Raw genomic sequence first — 17,207 nt, 5'->3', positions numbered from 1 at the left:
TGGACTTTCAATTGTGCTAAAACCTTTTACCGTGAATTTGCATTCTGTTTGCATTCTGTTTGCTTTTTAATCAAATTAACGTTAAAAATATGACATTTTAGAGACAGCAAAACAAAGAAACATAAAGCAGAAATGAGATTTGGGACTTGCGAATGTACTCTTAATGGGTGCGTTCGTTTTGCTACCCTGGGTCGACCCCGTCGGTGGCTTTTTTTCTTCCCAGGACGAACGTGTGCAGATAGTTACATGTACCCACGTTCGTCCTGGAAAAAAAACCTGCCACACACCGGAGTAGACCCAGGGCAGCTAAACGAACGCACCCAATGAAAGCAGAACCTTTTCTTAACAGTGCTCTTGATAACGAGAGCTGACTGTACTTGTGTGAGCATCTGTTGATACCATTCATATCAGATGTTTGTTACAGAAACACAGCTTGATACAGGTGTCATTTACTCAGATCAATTACAAACAGGTTGTATGGTGTAGGCCAAACTACTATAGATGTAACTGTTTGTGGAGACAGTTTTTTAATTTCCTCCTCACAAGTGAAGGTTGTAGTTACACAAATAGTTTACTTTGCATTTAATACGATGTACATTAAATAAACATCGCACAATGTACATCTAGCCCTCAGCTCAACTATGGTACAGAAAGCCTTTTTGTGTAGTATGTTTTCATTGAAAATATTGCAATCATGTTTTCATTTGGTGATCTATTTTTGATCCATGCAGTCATTTTTGTTTGCCTGGCCATGTCGAGAAATTATGTTCATGTGTAAGCATCATACAGCATTAAATGAAAAATATTAACAATAAATTTATTTAATGGTGAGCATCAAAACAAAAATTAGTTTTAAAACTGACATTTTCTGTGGATAGTTTTTCAAAGAGACTCTACAATGATCAAAATTATTTTGATGTGTGCCTAGAATAAAAGCCTGGAATTACCCATATATACCCAATATGTGCACATGGGTTAAACCAAATATTCCATCCCTGAATGCAAATTTAACAGTAATGTTTAGATAATGTTAATAATTCATAGAATAACACATAAGTTATAAATGCACATTGTTAATGTAATACTCAATGCTCTCATACATTGTAATTCCTAGTGACCATTATTTAAATGCACACAACCTGTTTATGATAGGAAACATTCCATGCGTGAACAATTTATATCGGTAACATTACCCCATCCCGGCATTTAGAAACTACAAACCATGTGAGGTGAAATTAATTTGCACGTGAAGTTGGGCTGGCATCGATGCACACTGCTTAAGTACATGTACATGTATGTTCTTCTTAAAGGCACTGGACACTATCCTAAAAATATTTGTTAGCATAAAACCTTACTTGGTAATGAGCAATGGAGAGCTGTTGATTGTTTAAAACATTGTGAGGAACTGAAGAAGAGTACATTTGTAGCTTTTGAGAAAAAAATAATTTCTCACTAAAATATTTGAATTTGAATATAACCTCAACTGAGGTTTCGAATTCAAGGCATCTGAAAGCACACAACTTGTGTGACAAGGGTGTTTTTTCTTTCATTATTTTCTCGCAACTTTGACAACCAATTGAGCTCAAATTTTCACAGGTTTGTTTTTTAATGCATATGTTGAGCCAAGTGAGAAGATTGGTCTTTGCCTTCAATATGTCCAGTCAATTGAGCAATTGAGCTGACTGTGGCACATTCAAGCAGCATATATTTCATTTCTTTATTTAAAAGTGTTTGGAAGTGTTGCTCTTTGCTAAAAATAAACTGCTCATGACGCACAATTTTGTTGTTTTTCAAGTGCTGCAGGGACTCTACATTTAGTTAAATCTTGTTTTATGGCTACACTGTGATAAAGGTCTTCATGTCACCTTAGAAATTGTACAACAGGTACATGTAGCCTGGTTTAGTCTTAACATGATGTATTGAACATTAAGCTTACTTGTAAGACTTTGTAAATTTATTATTAAAAAGACCTGTTCAACAAGCTGATTTTGTTATTAGCATGAGGGTCAATTTGCTGACCCATCAAACCATTGAGTGACCACTCATATGTCTTGAAGATGCTTCATCATCCCAGTGTGATCAAGACAAGGATGAGAGTGTTACCCTGATAGATAGATGACTAGCCCCCTCTATTGGTGAAGATCATCACGCATCAAGATGAGGGTATCATATTCCACTATGAATAATATTAGGATCCCTGTATCTATTTATTGAGTGTGATGTATCCATATGAATGAGATCTGATACTTTATTATTGACGGCATGAAGCCTTGCATGGTAGTTTGAGGGAAATGTCACTTAGTTATAAATCTCTGGGACATTTCATTCAAGGGGCAACAAGACAAGGGCCATTGCTCTGTGCAGTACAGTACGTGTATGAGGCCTGAGCAGCGCTGTAAATTGACATTTATTTATTTATTCTTTAAAAACAATTAATGTTGTATAACAGGTGAGACTAAATTGAAGTACGTACAAGCTTTCTGAATGTAGGGGCTATGTAGTTTTTGAAACTTGGCGACATGTTTGCGCATGTTATATTTCAACACTTTCTTTTATATAATATAAAAGTGCCTTCTTGTCAGTGGGCAAGCTCGTAAAGACAAAGTTCTTAAAATAAAAATGTGACTCTGTAAGTTTAAATCCTTTAGTTGAGTAGTTTGTGAGTTTGTTGTGCAAGACTGGAATGGGCAGAGTACACAGTGCTTATTATTTCACATCGTGAATACAAACAATCAATTTATTATAATAATTAATTAAAAATAATAAATTAAATATTTTTTGTCTTGTAGAACTTGGAATACATCTTTAAGTTCTTACACACTTTGGAAGCTTTAAGGTCTCTACGTGAAGCAGCTCTTCGAGAGATAGCCAAGAACGTCCGTTATATGAAGAGAGACGCTAACGACATCTTATACTGGTAGGTATTGTGACCACAATCAGGTGGTACCTTTAAGTAGAATTTGAGCCCTTTTTTATGGCTGAAATTTACTTGAAATAATTTTAAGCTGAAACTGACTTGAGTTTATTTTTAGTGAACACAAACATTTGGCACTAACTCTGTATTTTAAGCTGAGAAATATGACTGCACAGAACTTTGTGGTAAGCAAAGAATTCTGCGATAAGCAGAGCTGGTCTTTGACAAAAGAGAGCATGAAATCATCATGCCATTTCATTTGACCAATTGAATTTTATCAAAGTTTGATGATTTTTGTTTTTTGCAACTTTCAAAGAAACTGACTAATTCTATAATGATAAGCTTCCTAGTTGATGATAAATCACAATGGCGTCCAGAAGGTGACAAGATTCTTGCTTGACCTTTCGAAGAGCGATCAAACCTGGAACAATCAGTGACTTGGTCTGAGTCAAAACCAATCAGCTGTTTTGTTTGTTCATAATACTTTCTGAAAGTCACCCCTAACAGGACAAGAGGCCATCCCTAGGGATACAGTTGCTGTCCGTAACAATGCCTTGGGATCAATTTCTTTTCCCCAGAAGCGTATTTATATAAACTCTGATTCAGTTCATTAACTTCTTCTCTTTATTCTTCGTGGCAAGTTATGAAATCAAAGTCTTGTTCGGAAGAATGTCTAGCATTTCTCAGAGGTCATTTTGGCATGAAGTAGTAGTACCAGTGCTTCTTGCCAGAGAGATCTTAACTGCATGTATAAGACAGTCTTTGTTGGTAACCCTGTATTCAGTATACCAAAGTCTGTTGTGACTTTTCCAAACTTTAAAAGATTTTCCAACAGTAATAATGCCCTTTACAAAATTAAAGTTACCATTCTATTATTAAAATCCGGGCCTGGAACAAACTTGGTGTTGAGGTCACTTGTTTTCTTCCAAATGAATAAGACTTTGTGCTTCAAGGAATGATTTTTCTTCTTGTGGGTGGAAGTGTCTTTGGAAATTGTTTTTGAATTCAATTCGATTAAAAAAAAAAAAAAAAACATGTTTGGCAGTTAGAAAACTGGGTTGCACATGTACAGAAAATTAGTCCTTAAAATTAAAACTGAAAATAAAACAATAATATAGCATTAAAAACGTTAAAATGTAGGCCCCCTTAAAACAATCATTCTACAAATGGCATACAATAATTCATTGCTGAAGATTTGAAAAGTTAATAATGACTAACTTTATTGGAATTTCATCTCTGAGAGGGCAAGGCCAGAGGAAAATCTTTAAGTCTATGACTCAATGAGAAACTATTGAAAGGGCATTGAGGCCAAGACCAGGGCAACGGAAGACTTGGCTTAACTGTGTCCTTAGTGTTGAGTCCAACATTGGAAAAATGATGACAAATACTTCGCTGATCACAAAGCATTACAAATGATGATATATTATTTTCCTGATTGTCAGAGAGATATAAAAACAAAGCAAAGTTCATGATTGAGGTGTAACAGGTGCCGCTGTACTTAACGAGTGCAGAAATAATCCTCATGAGATCCCAAGGTCATGAGGTTGTAGTAATGACAGATGGCTGGTACCAGGAATCTGAACTGTAAACAAATCAAAGACCACAACAAACTCCTGGATTTTACATTCATAGTTTATTGTGAATTAATCCCTCTGTGAACTGATTAAGACTAACATTCGGTAATATTTTTGTTTGATCTGACAGTCGTGACGATCGTAGTACATGCTGGTACATCCTACTTGCGGGATCTGTCTTTATTGACCAGCATATGTTCCTGCCTCGTAGTAGGTAAGTCATTCACAGAAGTTCTTCCAATCTGAAATCTAAATTTATATATTTATATATCGATTACTGCACACCGGTTTATAACATAGTGGTGGATGGTAATGAAGGGTCAGACAGTAGGAGGGTTGACTGTGTATTATCACAGGCCATACACTTCACCCTTGAAGGGGTACAGCAAATTTCCTCTGGTGAGGGGCACCTGTATGATAAAAATGAAAATTTGTATTGAAACCTTCCAAAGGGCACCCTGGGAAAAAGCACGGGGCACCACAACAATTGCTGGCACCAGACTATTTCTACTCTCAGCCTCAATTGGGTGTGATTGGTTTCAATAGGCAATAAAACAAGATGGCTGGTAAATGGTCTATTGTCAGTGTAACACTCTACTGCCCTCTGGAGATGAGAATGAAACATGAATTCATTGATGTACAGTCGACCGAACACTTACTAATCATAATAACTGACAGTGTGAGTCATAGCTACATGTGTTGGTAACTGGATCTTCATCAAGTCAGGCATGACAATTTGTGTATAAATCTCTAAAAAAAAACCATCAGGGGAGTGCAGCTCTACAAGTCCGCTACATCTAGAGTAGATTTGCAACAACGTGACGGTATAAAGCGCTCTGTGATCTGTGTATTGGATGCTTACGTCTTATTCCTTGGTGTCTACTTGTATAATTTGTATGTCTGATGGAAGGTTGACTTCGCTGACTGTATTAACACGAAGAATACTGTGCTATTGTGTTTGTGAACAATGAGGGTGGAGGCAGTGTGCCAATTGATACAATTTATTGGATTGAAACCATTTGAAACCATGGCATCACATGGTACCAGATAATAGGAATGCTATTTGTAAGGACAGCACTCGGTGATGAGCTGAAACAATCATTTGTGGAGAATTGTCTAAGATGGAGAATGGAGCATTTTAATTGAACATTTTGGTACAAATGTATTTGTTGGATTGAAATCATTTAAAAGCATGGCTCCACAATGCACCAGATAGCAGGACGGTGAAGGACATCATTACATGTGATGAGCTGGAATAATAAATTGTGGAGAATTGTCTAAGCTGGAGATGGAATAATGAATGTTTTATCTTAGATGAAGGAAGGTAATACATGTAGTTTCATGTGATTTCTGCTCTTGTTTAAAAAATGTGAAAGTTTATGTACACATCCCAGTATCGGTGGCGACGCGATCAATCACTCGGTATCCCTCCTTACGAAGGTGGTTTTCTTATTGCAGAATAATATCAAACTTCCTTAGCATATTTGATGGTCACTGCTTCACAATTTACATTTGTTTGTTATTTCTGGAAATCCTTGAGATTTAAATAAATTGTGGCTGAGTTTATTTGTAGCCATCTCTGATCCATATGGTATAGTTCCTCATCATGCAGTGCACAAAATGAGCATACAAAGCAGGAAAGAACAGTAAAAACAGTCATGTATCTGAATGTCCGGTTTTGTTTGTTGAACATCCTGTTATATTTACTTTTTATTTTTGAACTCAATAAAAATTAATATAATTTAGGTTGCAGGAGAGGACGTCGATTCAATTACAACTTTGAATACCCTATTTTTGTACATGTATCTTGGCAAATATAATATCCCTGGGGTGAAATATCACCGGTCGACCTTTGTTTTCTTCCATAACATGTTATTGAAAGTTAGAATCTTAATTTGCTTGTTGTCCTCTCTGCCTTCGTGAGCGGTTTTAAAAATCTACGTCAAGTAAACTAACTAATTCGCTACACACTGTACACTGTGTGTATGGGATGCTGTTGACTCTCTCTCGGTCGGTCGGGTGGATGGGCTCTATCAATGAGGTACATGTATTTGTGCATACAAGGCTGGATTGGCGTTACACGCTGGTGAGAGAGGATGCTGTTGAAGATTTGAACAAGAGCAGAAAAGCAGAAAATAATGCTTGACTATTTTTTGTAAGCAAAAATTAGCTGATGCAGTCACAAATGGTAATCTTTATCTAACAATCCTAAATTTGTTGTGCTTTTAAGCAAAAATTTAGTGGAGCACCAACCATTATGATGCAAACGTAAGGTACTTTTGGCTGGTAACCTGTTTCTGCTCAGCAATACTAATTCTGCTTAGCAAGCTTTTGTGCTTAGCAAGCGTTATGAAATTTGGCCCTGGTTGGAAGGTTAGAAGACCCGTCATCTAAAAAGTTTTTTGAATAATGAATGGCAGAGTAGCTAAGCTGACTGTATGCATTTATGTAGACTTCAGTGTTTGCAGAGGCGTTGACCCCATGACATCATCGTAGTCCATCTGGAGGTTTTTATCACGTAACATCATTTGAATTTACACACGTTGAATTTACAATGTGTAACTATTACTCATGACTCCACCTGATGTCAGTTACCATCACAGTAGTGTACAGGATTCCTCGCATCTATACAACCAGCGCCTCGGGCCGTTATGCACAAAGTGCCTGTCGATAAATATGTGCAAATTTTGGCCGAAACCCCCAAAAACCAAAACAATATGTTATTACATTTCACAAAAATTATGAAAAAAACAAACCATTTACTATGCTCCAGAATGCACATTTTAGAGTATATAAAGCCAGAATAAACATGAGTATGTAGAAAACGTTCTGAATATACATGTATTGTTTCAATTCAGCATCCTTTTATCATTTGCTGTGATTAATTTTCATTTATTTTAATAAATGAAAAGTAAAATTCTATCATTTACTCGCTATATTCAACTTGCCAAGAACCCCAAGGATAGAAAATACAAAGAAAGAAGTTTCAGTTGTAGGAGGAAACCCCAGAGAATTATTCCATTGAAAACCCACACAATCAGATACAGACTAAAACCTGATCCACATAGTGCCCCCAGTGAGATTTGAACCAGGGTCCCAGAGGTGGACGGTGAGGAAAGATACCACCACGCTATCCCAACCTCCACAATATTCAACATTTATACTTGTATTGATATTTAATCAATGGGGACACTTCATATTCAATGATGGTTGTTGACGGCCACTGGCCACTTCTATGAGGAAAATGTTGCAAAGGGCACCCACAGCAAAAGCAGGGGGCACCACAGCAATTGCTGTTGGCGCCATACAATATGTTTTTTTGACGCCTGCATCCATGATCCCACCATGGTGTGTATAAAGACTCCAAATGATCTGAAACAACATGGTGGAATATGGAGTGAATTCGTTTCCTTTTAAACATTTCTTTTTAATCTTTGGTTCCAGCTTTGGCAAGAGGACTTCCGGCTCTGGGAGAAGAGGAGCAGATTGCTTGATTCTGGAAACATCAGAACTTCTTGTGGTAAGTTTTTAAAATTCTTCAAGCCCTTTTAGTGACTGCTCGCCAGTCACTCAAAAACATTAAGGCCAAATCCTTAATAGTCAACGGCTGTAAAGGGTATCGCTTTAAAATTGTCACAGGGTGATAACAGGTATATAGCTTCAAAGACAAAAAGTTTCTAATCACATCTCGATAAATAATTCTGATACAATTTATTGAGGTACTCTTGACTTGTCTTGCAGACATGAACAACAAGTTGTTTATAGTCAAGTTTGTGTTTCCTAAGAATCACTTGTAATTGGATAGTCGCTATTCAACTTGATCGAATTGACCCCCCCCCCCCCCCCCCAGAGAGACAAGCACCTGTTATCGGATTCCATATGCTACTAACGAGTGCTTGGTACTAAAAGCCCTCAAAAATGTATTTTGTTACCCAACTCCACCGCCGTTCGTCGCGAATGTCAAATAACGAGAGATGACGAAGAAGCAGTTTTGAAAGGTCATCCAATCCAGAGCAATTTGAGCAATGCTTGCCGTCGTGCCAGATCCACAATCTCATTCTAGAATTTTGGATTCACCACCTACACATCTTAGAATCCTCCGCTGGTGTCCCGGGTCGACCATCGGGGCTGATTAATGTCATTTTTTTCGATTCAAGAGAGAAAAATAACTTCATGATCGATCATGAATGTTCCATGTAAACATTTCCCGGGGTTATTTATAAACAGAGGGCCTGGAAGCTTGATGAACATTCTTGGAAAATGATGAATCTTTCATATTTATGAAGTGTTTATTTCAAAAATGTCTTTGCAAACAGAAGAAGGGCATTTGCAATATTGGTTTGGCATTTTAGTATATAAAACTTGTGGTTTTACAGAGTGTGTACGTGTACACACTTGAGCACAGTGCTACACAGTGCTACGAGTTGAATGGCGGTTTTTATTTTTATCTTGTTTAAAAACATTTTAAAGTCATAAATTTTATACCTAGAATAGTGTTTGTTTTCTTTTGTTTCTTTCCTTTCTTTTCTTTTCCTCAACAAGTTTACAAAAACTTAGGATCGGCTGGTTACTGGAAATAAAATTGGCTTAATATTAGATTAACTAAATTCTGTGCCCATCAAAAGTGATAGTTTTTAAAATGAGCTTATCAAATAAACTAAGGAAGCGTGGGTTTCATAAATACGTTTATTATTTGGATTACTATTTCACAGTGTAAACCATATTTTGTTTTTAGAGTATTTAGTTTTTATTATTGCAATCCACAGAGTTTGAGTGCATTTTTTTCTTGTCCGGTGACGTAAATGCAAATCAATAAAACCGAAATGAAATGGTTTTTTTATTGCTTATTATCATAATATAATTTAAACAAATTTGATCATGATGAGTTGTACATGTAATGTATATGGAAAAAAACTTTCATGTATACTTTTTCTGTTTCCAAAGTATTTAAAAAGATAAATTTCTACCAAGCTGAAAGAACATTTTTAAATGCTGAGATTTTTTAAATGCTGATGTACATGTATGAAAGCCTAATGAGGTCGATTTTTTTTCTGCCTATCCAAAAATAATTTCCCAAACATGTTCAAGAACCATTCCAGATTTTTGTTAAGGTACATAAACAAATTTAAAACTTATTTAAACATATTTATCAACTGACAAGCCAGCATTTTGTGAGACTTTATCCTTGTGGGATACACCATTGTGAGAAGCAGTTCGGTTTTAAGTTTAAAATCTTTTCCGTGATGGAGTCCTTGGTCTGCACGAACCACTCATGTAGCCGCGACCCACTCTGGTTAATTGTGTAACAAGAGTGGGTAACAGCGACGCAAGCTAGTCACAGAAGCTTCATCCTGACATTTACACTGACTAGCGGGTACCTATGTAGCCCTTTCTAATCGTAGTAACACTTAACGCTGAAGTGGTGGTGGGTGGCTGCGCTATATGGATGAGTTGTAAGTTGTTTTGTACTTTGATGAAAATTATTTTTATAAAAAAAAAAAAAAAATATTTTTATAAACCACAAGGGAAAATTACTGGATAAAATTTAAGTGACTTGGAGTTGAACAAAGAAAAATGATCTAGAGCTGGGTTTGACCACGCTCTACCAACTGAGCTATACAGCTCTAGAAAATTGATTTTGGTTGATTTTGTTTGGCCTAGGCTTTAGATTAAAAACTAATATTTTTAACATATATTTTAAATCTTTAACAATCAATAAATTTATTTAAAGTAGTCTGATAGATTGTTTTTTGTCAATTATGTAAAATGTTGATTTATAGGCCAAGTTATCATGAAAGATTCTATAACTATCAAAGGCAGTGGACACTATTGGTAATTGTCAAAGACTAGCCTTCACAGTTGGTGTATCTCAACATAAGCAGAAAATAACAAACCTGTGAAAATTTGAGCTCAATCGGTCATCGAACTTGCGAGATAATAATGAAAGAAAAAAACACCCTTGTCACACGAAGTTGTGTGCGTTTAGATGGTTGATTTTGAGACCTCAAGTTATAAATCTGAGGTCTCGAAATCAAATTCGTGGAAAATTACTTCTTTCTTGAAAAATATGGCACTTCAGAGGGAGCCGTTTCTCACAATGTTTTATACCATCAACTTTTCCCCATTACTCGTCACCAAGAAAGGTTTTATGCTAATAATTATTTTGAGTAATTACCAATAGTGTCCACTACCTTTAACTGTAAACAGTTTTAGAGGAATACATTGTTTACCTGGTGAGAAAACAGCAACAAAACAGTCCCCCTAAGGACCCCCCCTGAAAACAAAATTTGTATGTATCTTGTTTTTGTTTGGAGTGTCCACACAATGTAGATGTTTAGGTATTAAGAAGACTTATGACTTTACACAATGGATCAACATGTAGGCCTCAACTGTGTGATTTGTAGTACTAAACTCAGGGGTCCCATCTACACCCGTAGGGAGACAATTTTCCACATATTTTCTCAGTAGCTTCCAGCTAACCAAGCATGTCTGGTATTCCCATTCAATTCATCAGATCTTCAAACCGTCAAAAGAAAAGAAAAGCTCTGTTATGCTCATCTTGATTGAATTACAGACCAGCATTTTTTACAATATTTTTATTTTTTCATCCTCGACTGGATCGAGATAAACTGATGACCTTTCTTTCACAGAACAATGGATTACATTTGAATGCACAGTCGGTGATATCTTGCGTTTGTTTTGCACTGTGTGTTTGTTGTTGAATGTCATGTGTAAATTGGTGAAACGTCATTGTGCAAAAGGGACCGGATATAGTGCTCTCCTTTAAAGCCATTATACACTTTCGGAACAGAAAAAAAAATTAAAGTTCACAGATTTACAAATAACTTACAGGGTTTACATAAGGTAATGGTAAAAGACTTCTCTTGAAATGTTATTCCATGAAATGCTTTACTTTTCATGAAAACATTAAAACAATTATAAATTCTCGACAACGAGAATAACGGATTATTAGTAAACACATGTCATGACACGGCGAAACGTGCGGAAACAAGGGTAGGTTTTCCCATTATTTTCTCCCGACTCCGATGACCGATTGAGCCTAAATTTTCACAGGTTTGTTATTTTATATATAAGTTGTGATACACGAAGTGTAGGCCTTTGGACAATACTGTTTACCGAAAGTGTCCAATGGCTTTAAAGGAACCGTTTGATTGTTTTTGGAACCGTTTGATTGTTTTAATCCTATGTAAATTTAGATATAATAAAACTCACATGTGAAAATTAAATTTCTTGGCTTGTGTTGAGCCATTCCTGTGTGTAAAATTTCAACATATAATGGCAGATAGACATGTGCACTTATTGTCCGTGATCACCAAAACATTGTGTTCATAATACTTTACTTTAAAAAAAATAATAAAGCGAGCGACTCTAATAATACATGTGTGTACTGCGCTGTAAAGTAATGGTTAATGATGCAGGCAGGCGTCAGGCATATACATACCTTTCCTTACTTCAAAGTTATTTAAAATACATGTACCATGCCACCTCTTCTTTTTACACCAAATTAACTGCTCACACAGCCTTTGAGGTATTAATTTCTTAATTAGATTAAGTAATTCCATTGTTGTTCTTGTTGGCATAAATCTCCCCAGCAATTGTTAGTAAACAAAAAGGCAAGGTGTAAACAAACCTTATTTATAGTGACACAAAAGGATCTCTGCTCATGTTTCATGCCTGCGCGAGTTTCATTATGTATATTGCCCGTTCGTCTCCCTGCTGTGAAAGAATTCTTGACGTCAACTGCTGTATCAATAGACATTGTGCGTGACGGTCAATCACTAAGAAGGTGTCGTTGCTCGGTATTACGCTAAGATGTCCAGCACTACATCTTCATGGTTACCGGTTAGCCATCATTTCTCTCGGATGTTTGTAGTGTTGGCCAGGAGCAGTTGATTTGATGTAGAACTAAGACAGTCCTGCTGGCGGAATGAAATCTCAGATATCTATGCAGCTGCAGTTATTTTTTTAAATTTTTTATTTTTTTTAATTTAATTCTTTTTCCCTTGAGGAGGAATTTTATTCAAGCTACAATGTATGTACCAAGCTGCAGCTTCAGTTATTATTTGGTTCATTGTGTTTTGTGTACTCCAACCCTTTGCATGGTAACAAACCTGTTAATTCCCTGAAAAGATTCAAACTACCTTCCTTTCCAATAATACGTAAGAAGAAAACAGCTTTTATACTTTTTATAACCCCCAAACAGAGGTTAAAAAAGAAAGGGAAAATAAAAGAAGAAAAAAAAGCATTTAAAAAAACGAAAAAAGTAAGAAATACCGAACAATAATTTCTTAAAATCAAATCAAATTCCTTGTGTCAAAGCAGGAGTTAAAAGCTTTCCTGTTCAAGTTTTTAAAATTAAATGTTATTTGACAATATTTTTGAGCAGTCAGGCCTGGGATTCATGGCAAGGCCATCTTCATATTGAAGGGGTCACCTCTATTGGAAAATCTTAAAGTGTTGAAGGGGTGCAAAGGTCAAGACCATGCCATGGAGACCATGACCTGCATGGCCTCAATTTAATTCTAGGACTGAGCAGTCTTCACCCCCCCCCCCAAGAACTACTATTTCTTCCCTGTGTTTTGAAGACAAAACCCATTAAATGTGTGAAGTGAGTCCCTTATGAGATAACTTGTGAACAGTGGCGGGAAGTGGCCTCAGCGGCTTCACAGGTCATCAAGGTTTATTCTTATAGATCTCTCCTCGGCATTGGATACTTTCATTCTTCGTAGTTGGACCTTCAAGCTCTTTGCCTCTCAACACACTTCTTAAATCAATTCATACAGGACTGATGGAAGCATCAAGCTTATATAAAATAGTCGCAGACAGTGTTCATATTTTGTTAGATCAACCATACATGAAGTAAAAATCCTGTGACATTTTGGGCTCAATTCATTTGGTGAGAATTCATGCAAACTCTTTTTTCTCAAGCTGAAGTTTGACCACAATTCTGGGAGAAAAAGTTAACTCTACTTGAACCCCCCCTCCCCCCCCCCCACAAAAATACACCAGAATTTATTCAACCCTTGAAACCTAAACAGTTGTTTAAAGAAAATACAGCCAAACTTTTTTGAATTAGAAAGAAAAACAGACATACAATACGTATTCAAGTTTCGAGTGGAATGCTTCACAACTGAACATGGTCCTAAAGGAATTGTGGATGTTTGTACAGCAGGGATCGAGTAGAATTCAAAAAGGGGTCTACATCAAACAATTTCCCTTGTATAGCAAAGCAAAATACTTCTCAAAATGTACCAGTTGCTACTTAAAAATCACCATTTGCTACTCAATTTTGGAATTTAGTGTTCACACTTCACAAAATAAGTTCATGCTATTTGTTTTGCTTTGCAAAATTTCTGGACGAAATTGCTCCCTGGTCTAACATCAGGCAAACCTTGTTTTAGAGCTGGTTACAAGACCCCCCCCCCCCCCCCGAAGGAAAGTTGCAGCAATCATTTGAGTGATTTATTTCTGAGGAAGGGAATGACAAGTTTCTGTCAGTCTGTCGTGACTGTAGGGTGATGGATTGTGAAGGGCATTAGGATCAGAGTAATATGTCATCTGTAATTTAGTTTGGTCGTGCATGTACATGAAAGTGAACATTTTACATGATAGCTGTGAGGGGTATGCTTTTTGCATTAAAGCCACAAAATGGTAGGGTATGGAAATCTTGCTGCGGTTGGGATACATGCTGAACAAATGCTAAAGAGGTCTTAAACTGGAATTTCATCTTTTTGTCTGGTTAACATCGGGGCCTGGTTTACATGTCTGGTGTGTATGATGATCTAAATGTACAACACCTTCATAGGTAGTGTATACAATGTACAAAGATCACACTCAAGTAATCAACTTTTTTTAAGCCATGTTATATATTTTTTTCCCAATTGTTTCTTTCACTTTCAAATGGTAGAATTTGTCAACGAATTGGCAACTTCTATTACATGCTTTCAAAAGAAAAGCAAACAAAATTTTTAGGAAAAAGGATCTTGTGTCTCTCAGATTCCCCAGACTCATCTGAAATCTGATTCTTTTATCTTATTTTGTATCTTTGTATCTTCAAGAGGATTTTCTGTAGTGTCAATTTATTTGAAGGAAGAAATCACACTTTTTTTTATTTTTTGGCGGTTCTAGACCCCCAGACTGTGAGTATCTGGTGACATGCGTGCAATCACAATGGAGTGCTACGACAGAGTGGTTACCGTGGTAACTAATTTGATAACCATGAATGGAGGCGTTATCATGTTACTGGAATAGTGTTACTCTTTGACCTTTGGGTGAAACATGGTCTTGGAGCCCAGAGGAAAATTTGCTACTGGTTAGAGATTGTGGGGGGGGGGGGAGACATTGAATCTGAGCAAGTTTAGTCAAGTGCCGTTATTGCTCAAAACATGCAACTGTGAGAGGGAGTATGAAGTGAACTATTTTACAATTTTGTTTAACAAATTTTTGAGTTTCTTTATGCTTTTGCTTAAAAACTACATTTTAAAATGTTTGCCATCCAGGTATTCAAGGTCTCAAATAGTTATAGAGCTGTGTTAATCATTTCATCTTTTGTATGTCATTCCATTCTTCAAAATATAAAAATAAACTTTCAGATAAACTGCAAAGACATCTAGTGAATTTTGATTTTGAGTTTTATTTGCCATCATTTTCATTAATTGATGTTTATTTGTTTCTCTGTTGCCAGATTGACTACCCCGATGCTCTACTAATGAAACCTGGCCACCGCCAATCATACACCCCCACTAATTTAGAACGCCTTATGGCGTTAGAACAAGCGGAGATCAAGGTGCCTGCCATACGAGGGCGCTCTTTCAGCGAGGATCGGTCAGGGTCCATGAACGATAACACAGTAAGTCTATTTGAAAAAAATGTTTCCTTTTTGCTTTCTTTCCTTTTTTCCATGACCGCATTTTAACACTTATGCATGTAACACTAAGGAACAAGGCTAAGGTTTTTAAAAGGTTCTTAAAGGCACTGGACAAGTTTGGTAATAACTCAAAACTTACTCGGAAACGAGCAACGGAGAGCTGCTGATAGTATAAAACATTTTTCTGAGAAATCTGAGAAAGACTTCTCAGGAACTGAAAGCACACAAACTTGGGCAACTAGAGTGTTTTTCTTTCATTATTCTCTTGCAACTTCGAGGACAAATTAAGCCAAAATATTAAAAGTTTTTTTTTATATGCATCTGTTGGGATACACCAAGTGGGAATTTCTTTGACAATTACTGAATGTGTCTTTAATACAAAGGACGTTTAAAAAAAAAGTGTCTTTTTTCTAGCACCAGGAACCTAACCACTTTCTTGCATGATCTCACTAGTCCGAACAATCATGGCCTTATATCATAGAGCTGCTTAAGCACAAAAAAGCCTGCTCATTTCTGGAATGCAGGAAAATGATCTGCTTCATGAAATGTGGCCCTGGTCAAAGGCAAACCTCTTATGGACTTGGGCTCAAGTGAGTCAAATGCACACTTTTTGCAATTCTATCGACTGCCGAGCAACAAATGCACGAATCAAAGCTTTGAATAATAATTCAACCTTTACGAGAATAAAACTGCCCCCAAAATGACGTCAACCACTCATCATTCCCTGCAAATATGAACAGATGTTTTGCATAATTCTACTTAAAATGCTGAATTCTTATTGATAGTATTGGGGAAATGTTAGCTGAATTTTTTAAGTCTTCAATTTATGATTGATGAGTTTGTTTATCTTTAGCTTCCTCACCATAACAAGATTTATAATTTCCTGTCAGTGTTTTTTTCCGTAATTCTGCATGATTATTTAGTTTGACTAACCCATTCTCCTGCCTGTTTTTTGTTGATTTTAAGTTTTGTAATCATAAGTGGAAATTTTCTGTCCGTCTCGTTGTAAACACGCGAGACAACTCAAAACAGCATGTTGTGTTTGAGTCTATTGAAGGGTTTGCTCTTCAAGAGTAGTTAAGCCTGGTTAATAGTTCAAACAAATTGCGAACCGAATTTCCTTGCATCACAATCGGAAAACTGCATGTAAGGTAATTGCTTGCGTCACATACTTCACTTAGCATTCGCTTTCATTTGAAGAATTAACTCAGCTCTTGCATACTACTTCGCGAGACCAATAGCTTTTTCAGTAGTCCATATTTGAACTTATGAAGTTTAATGAGCAACTAGTAGTTTACATGTCGAGGTGGGAAGCAATGAAGTTGCCAAATGACTTTGCCCTCTCAAAGATGAAATTTGACGCTCGATGAAGTTGATAGCTCAAATTTTGTTTGCTTTCCTTGAAAAGTCAAATGTTTGTTTTAATGATTTCTGGTTATTCTGTCTGTTGTTACATGGGGTTCAAAACCCCCAATAATTGTTAGAATGTACTTCGGCCGACCTCTCTACTTAATATTCACCAAAATGCAGATTTAATTTACTCATCCCTAAACTTGCTCGGTTCCTAATGTTTTCTGCCCAAATTGCTAAATTTGTGGCAAGCTACAATTCTGCTAACAAAGTTTTGAATGCTTCTACATTTAAATCAATCAAGAATTTTTTTTAAAAATACCCTGTCCGTGTTCTTCTTCTGTGAAACTCCATGTGTTCCATATAAGCACCCAACTTGACACGCACCCGTTTGCAATCACAATCTTCTAGACTAATTGTAATTAATTAAATAATTGAGTTAGAGTAATTCAAGTTTTCTACCGCGGTCGACCTGTAAAGG

At 36.4% G+C, this 17,207-nt stretch overlaps 1 protein-coding gene across 5 annotated transcripts in view; it reads left to right on the top strand.

Annotated features, from left to right (window-relative positions):
- Positions 1–17,207, top strand: part of LOC139952820 (rap guanine nucleotide exchange factor 2-like) — a 57,192-nt gene that overhangs the window by 10,926 nt on the left and 29,059 nt on the right. For 4 of the 5 annotated variants that reach the window (XM_071952061.1, XM_071952060.1, XM_071952062.1 and 1 more), the window contains exons 3-6: positions 2,790–2,917; positions 4,619–4,702; positions 7,933–8,008; positions 15,194–15,358. In XM_071952061.1, coding sequence (XP_071808162.1) covers positions 2,790–2,917; positions 4,619–4,702; positions 7,933–8,008; positions 15,194–15,358 — 453 coding nt within the window. Of the gene's footprint in view, positions 1–2,789; positions 2,918–4,618; positions 4,703–5,417; positions 5,813–7,932; positions 8,009–15,193; positions 15,359–17,207 lie in introns of those variants that run through there. The other variant, XM_071952063.1, reaches the window with a different exon arrangement.

This window comes from Asterias amurensis, chromosome 21, assembly GCF_032118995.1.
Source record: "Asterias amurensis chromosome 21, ASM3211899v1".
NCBI lineage: Eukaryota > Metazoa > Echinodermata > Asteroidea > Forcipulatida > Asteriidae > Asterias > Asterias amurensis.
Note: the sequence above shows the minus strand (reverse complement) of the source record. Positions and strands in the feature narration are given on the sequence as shown.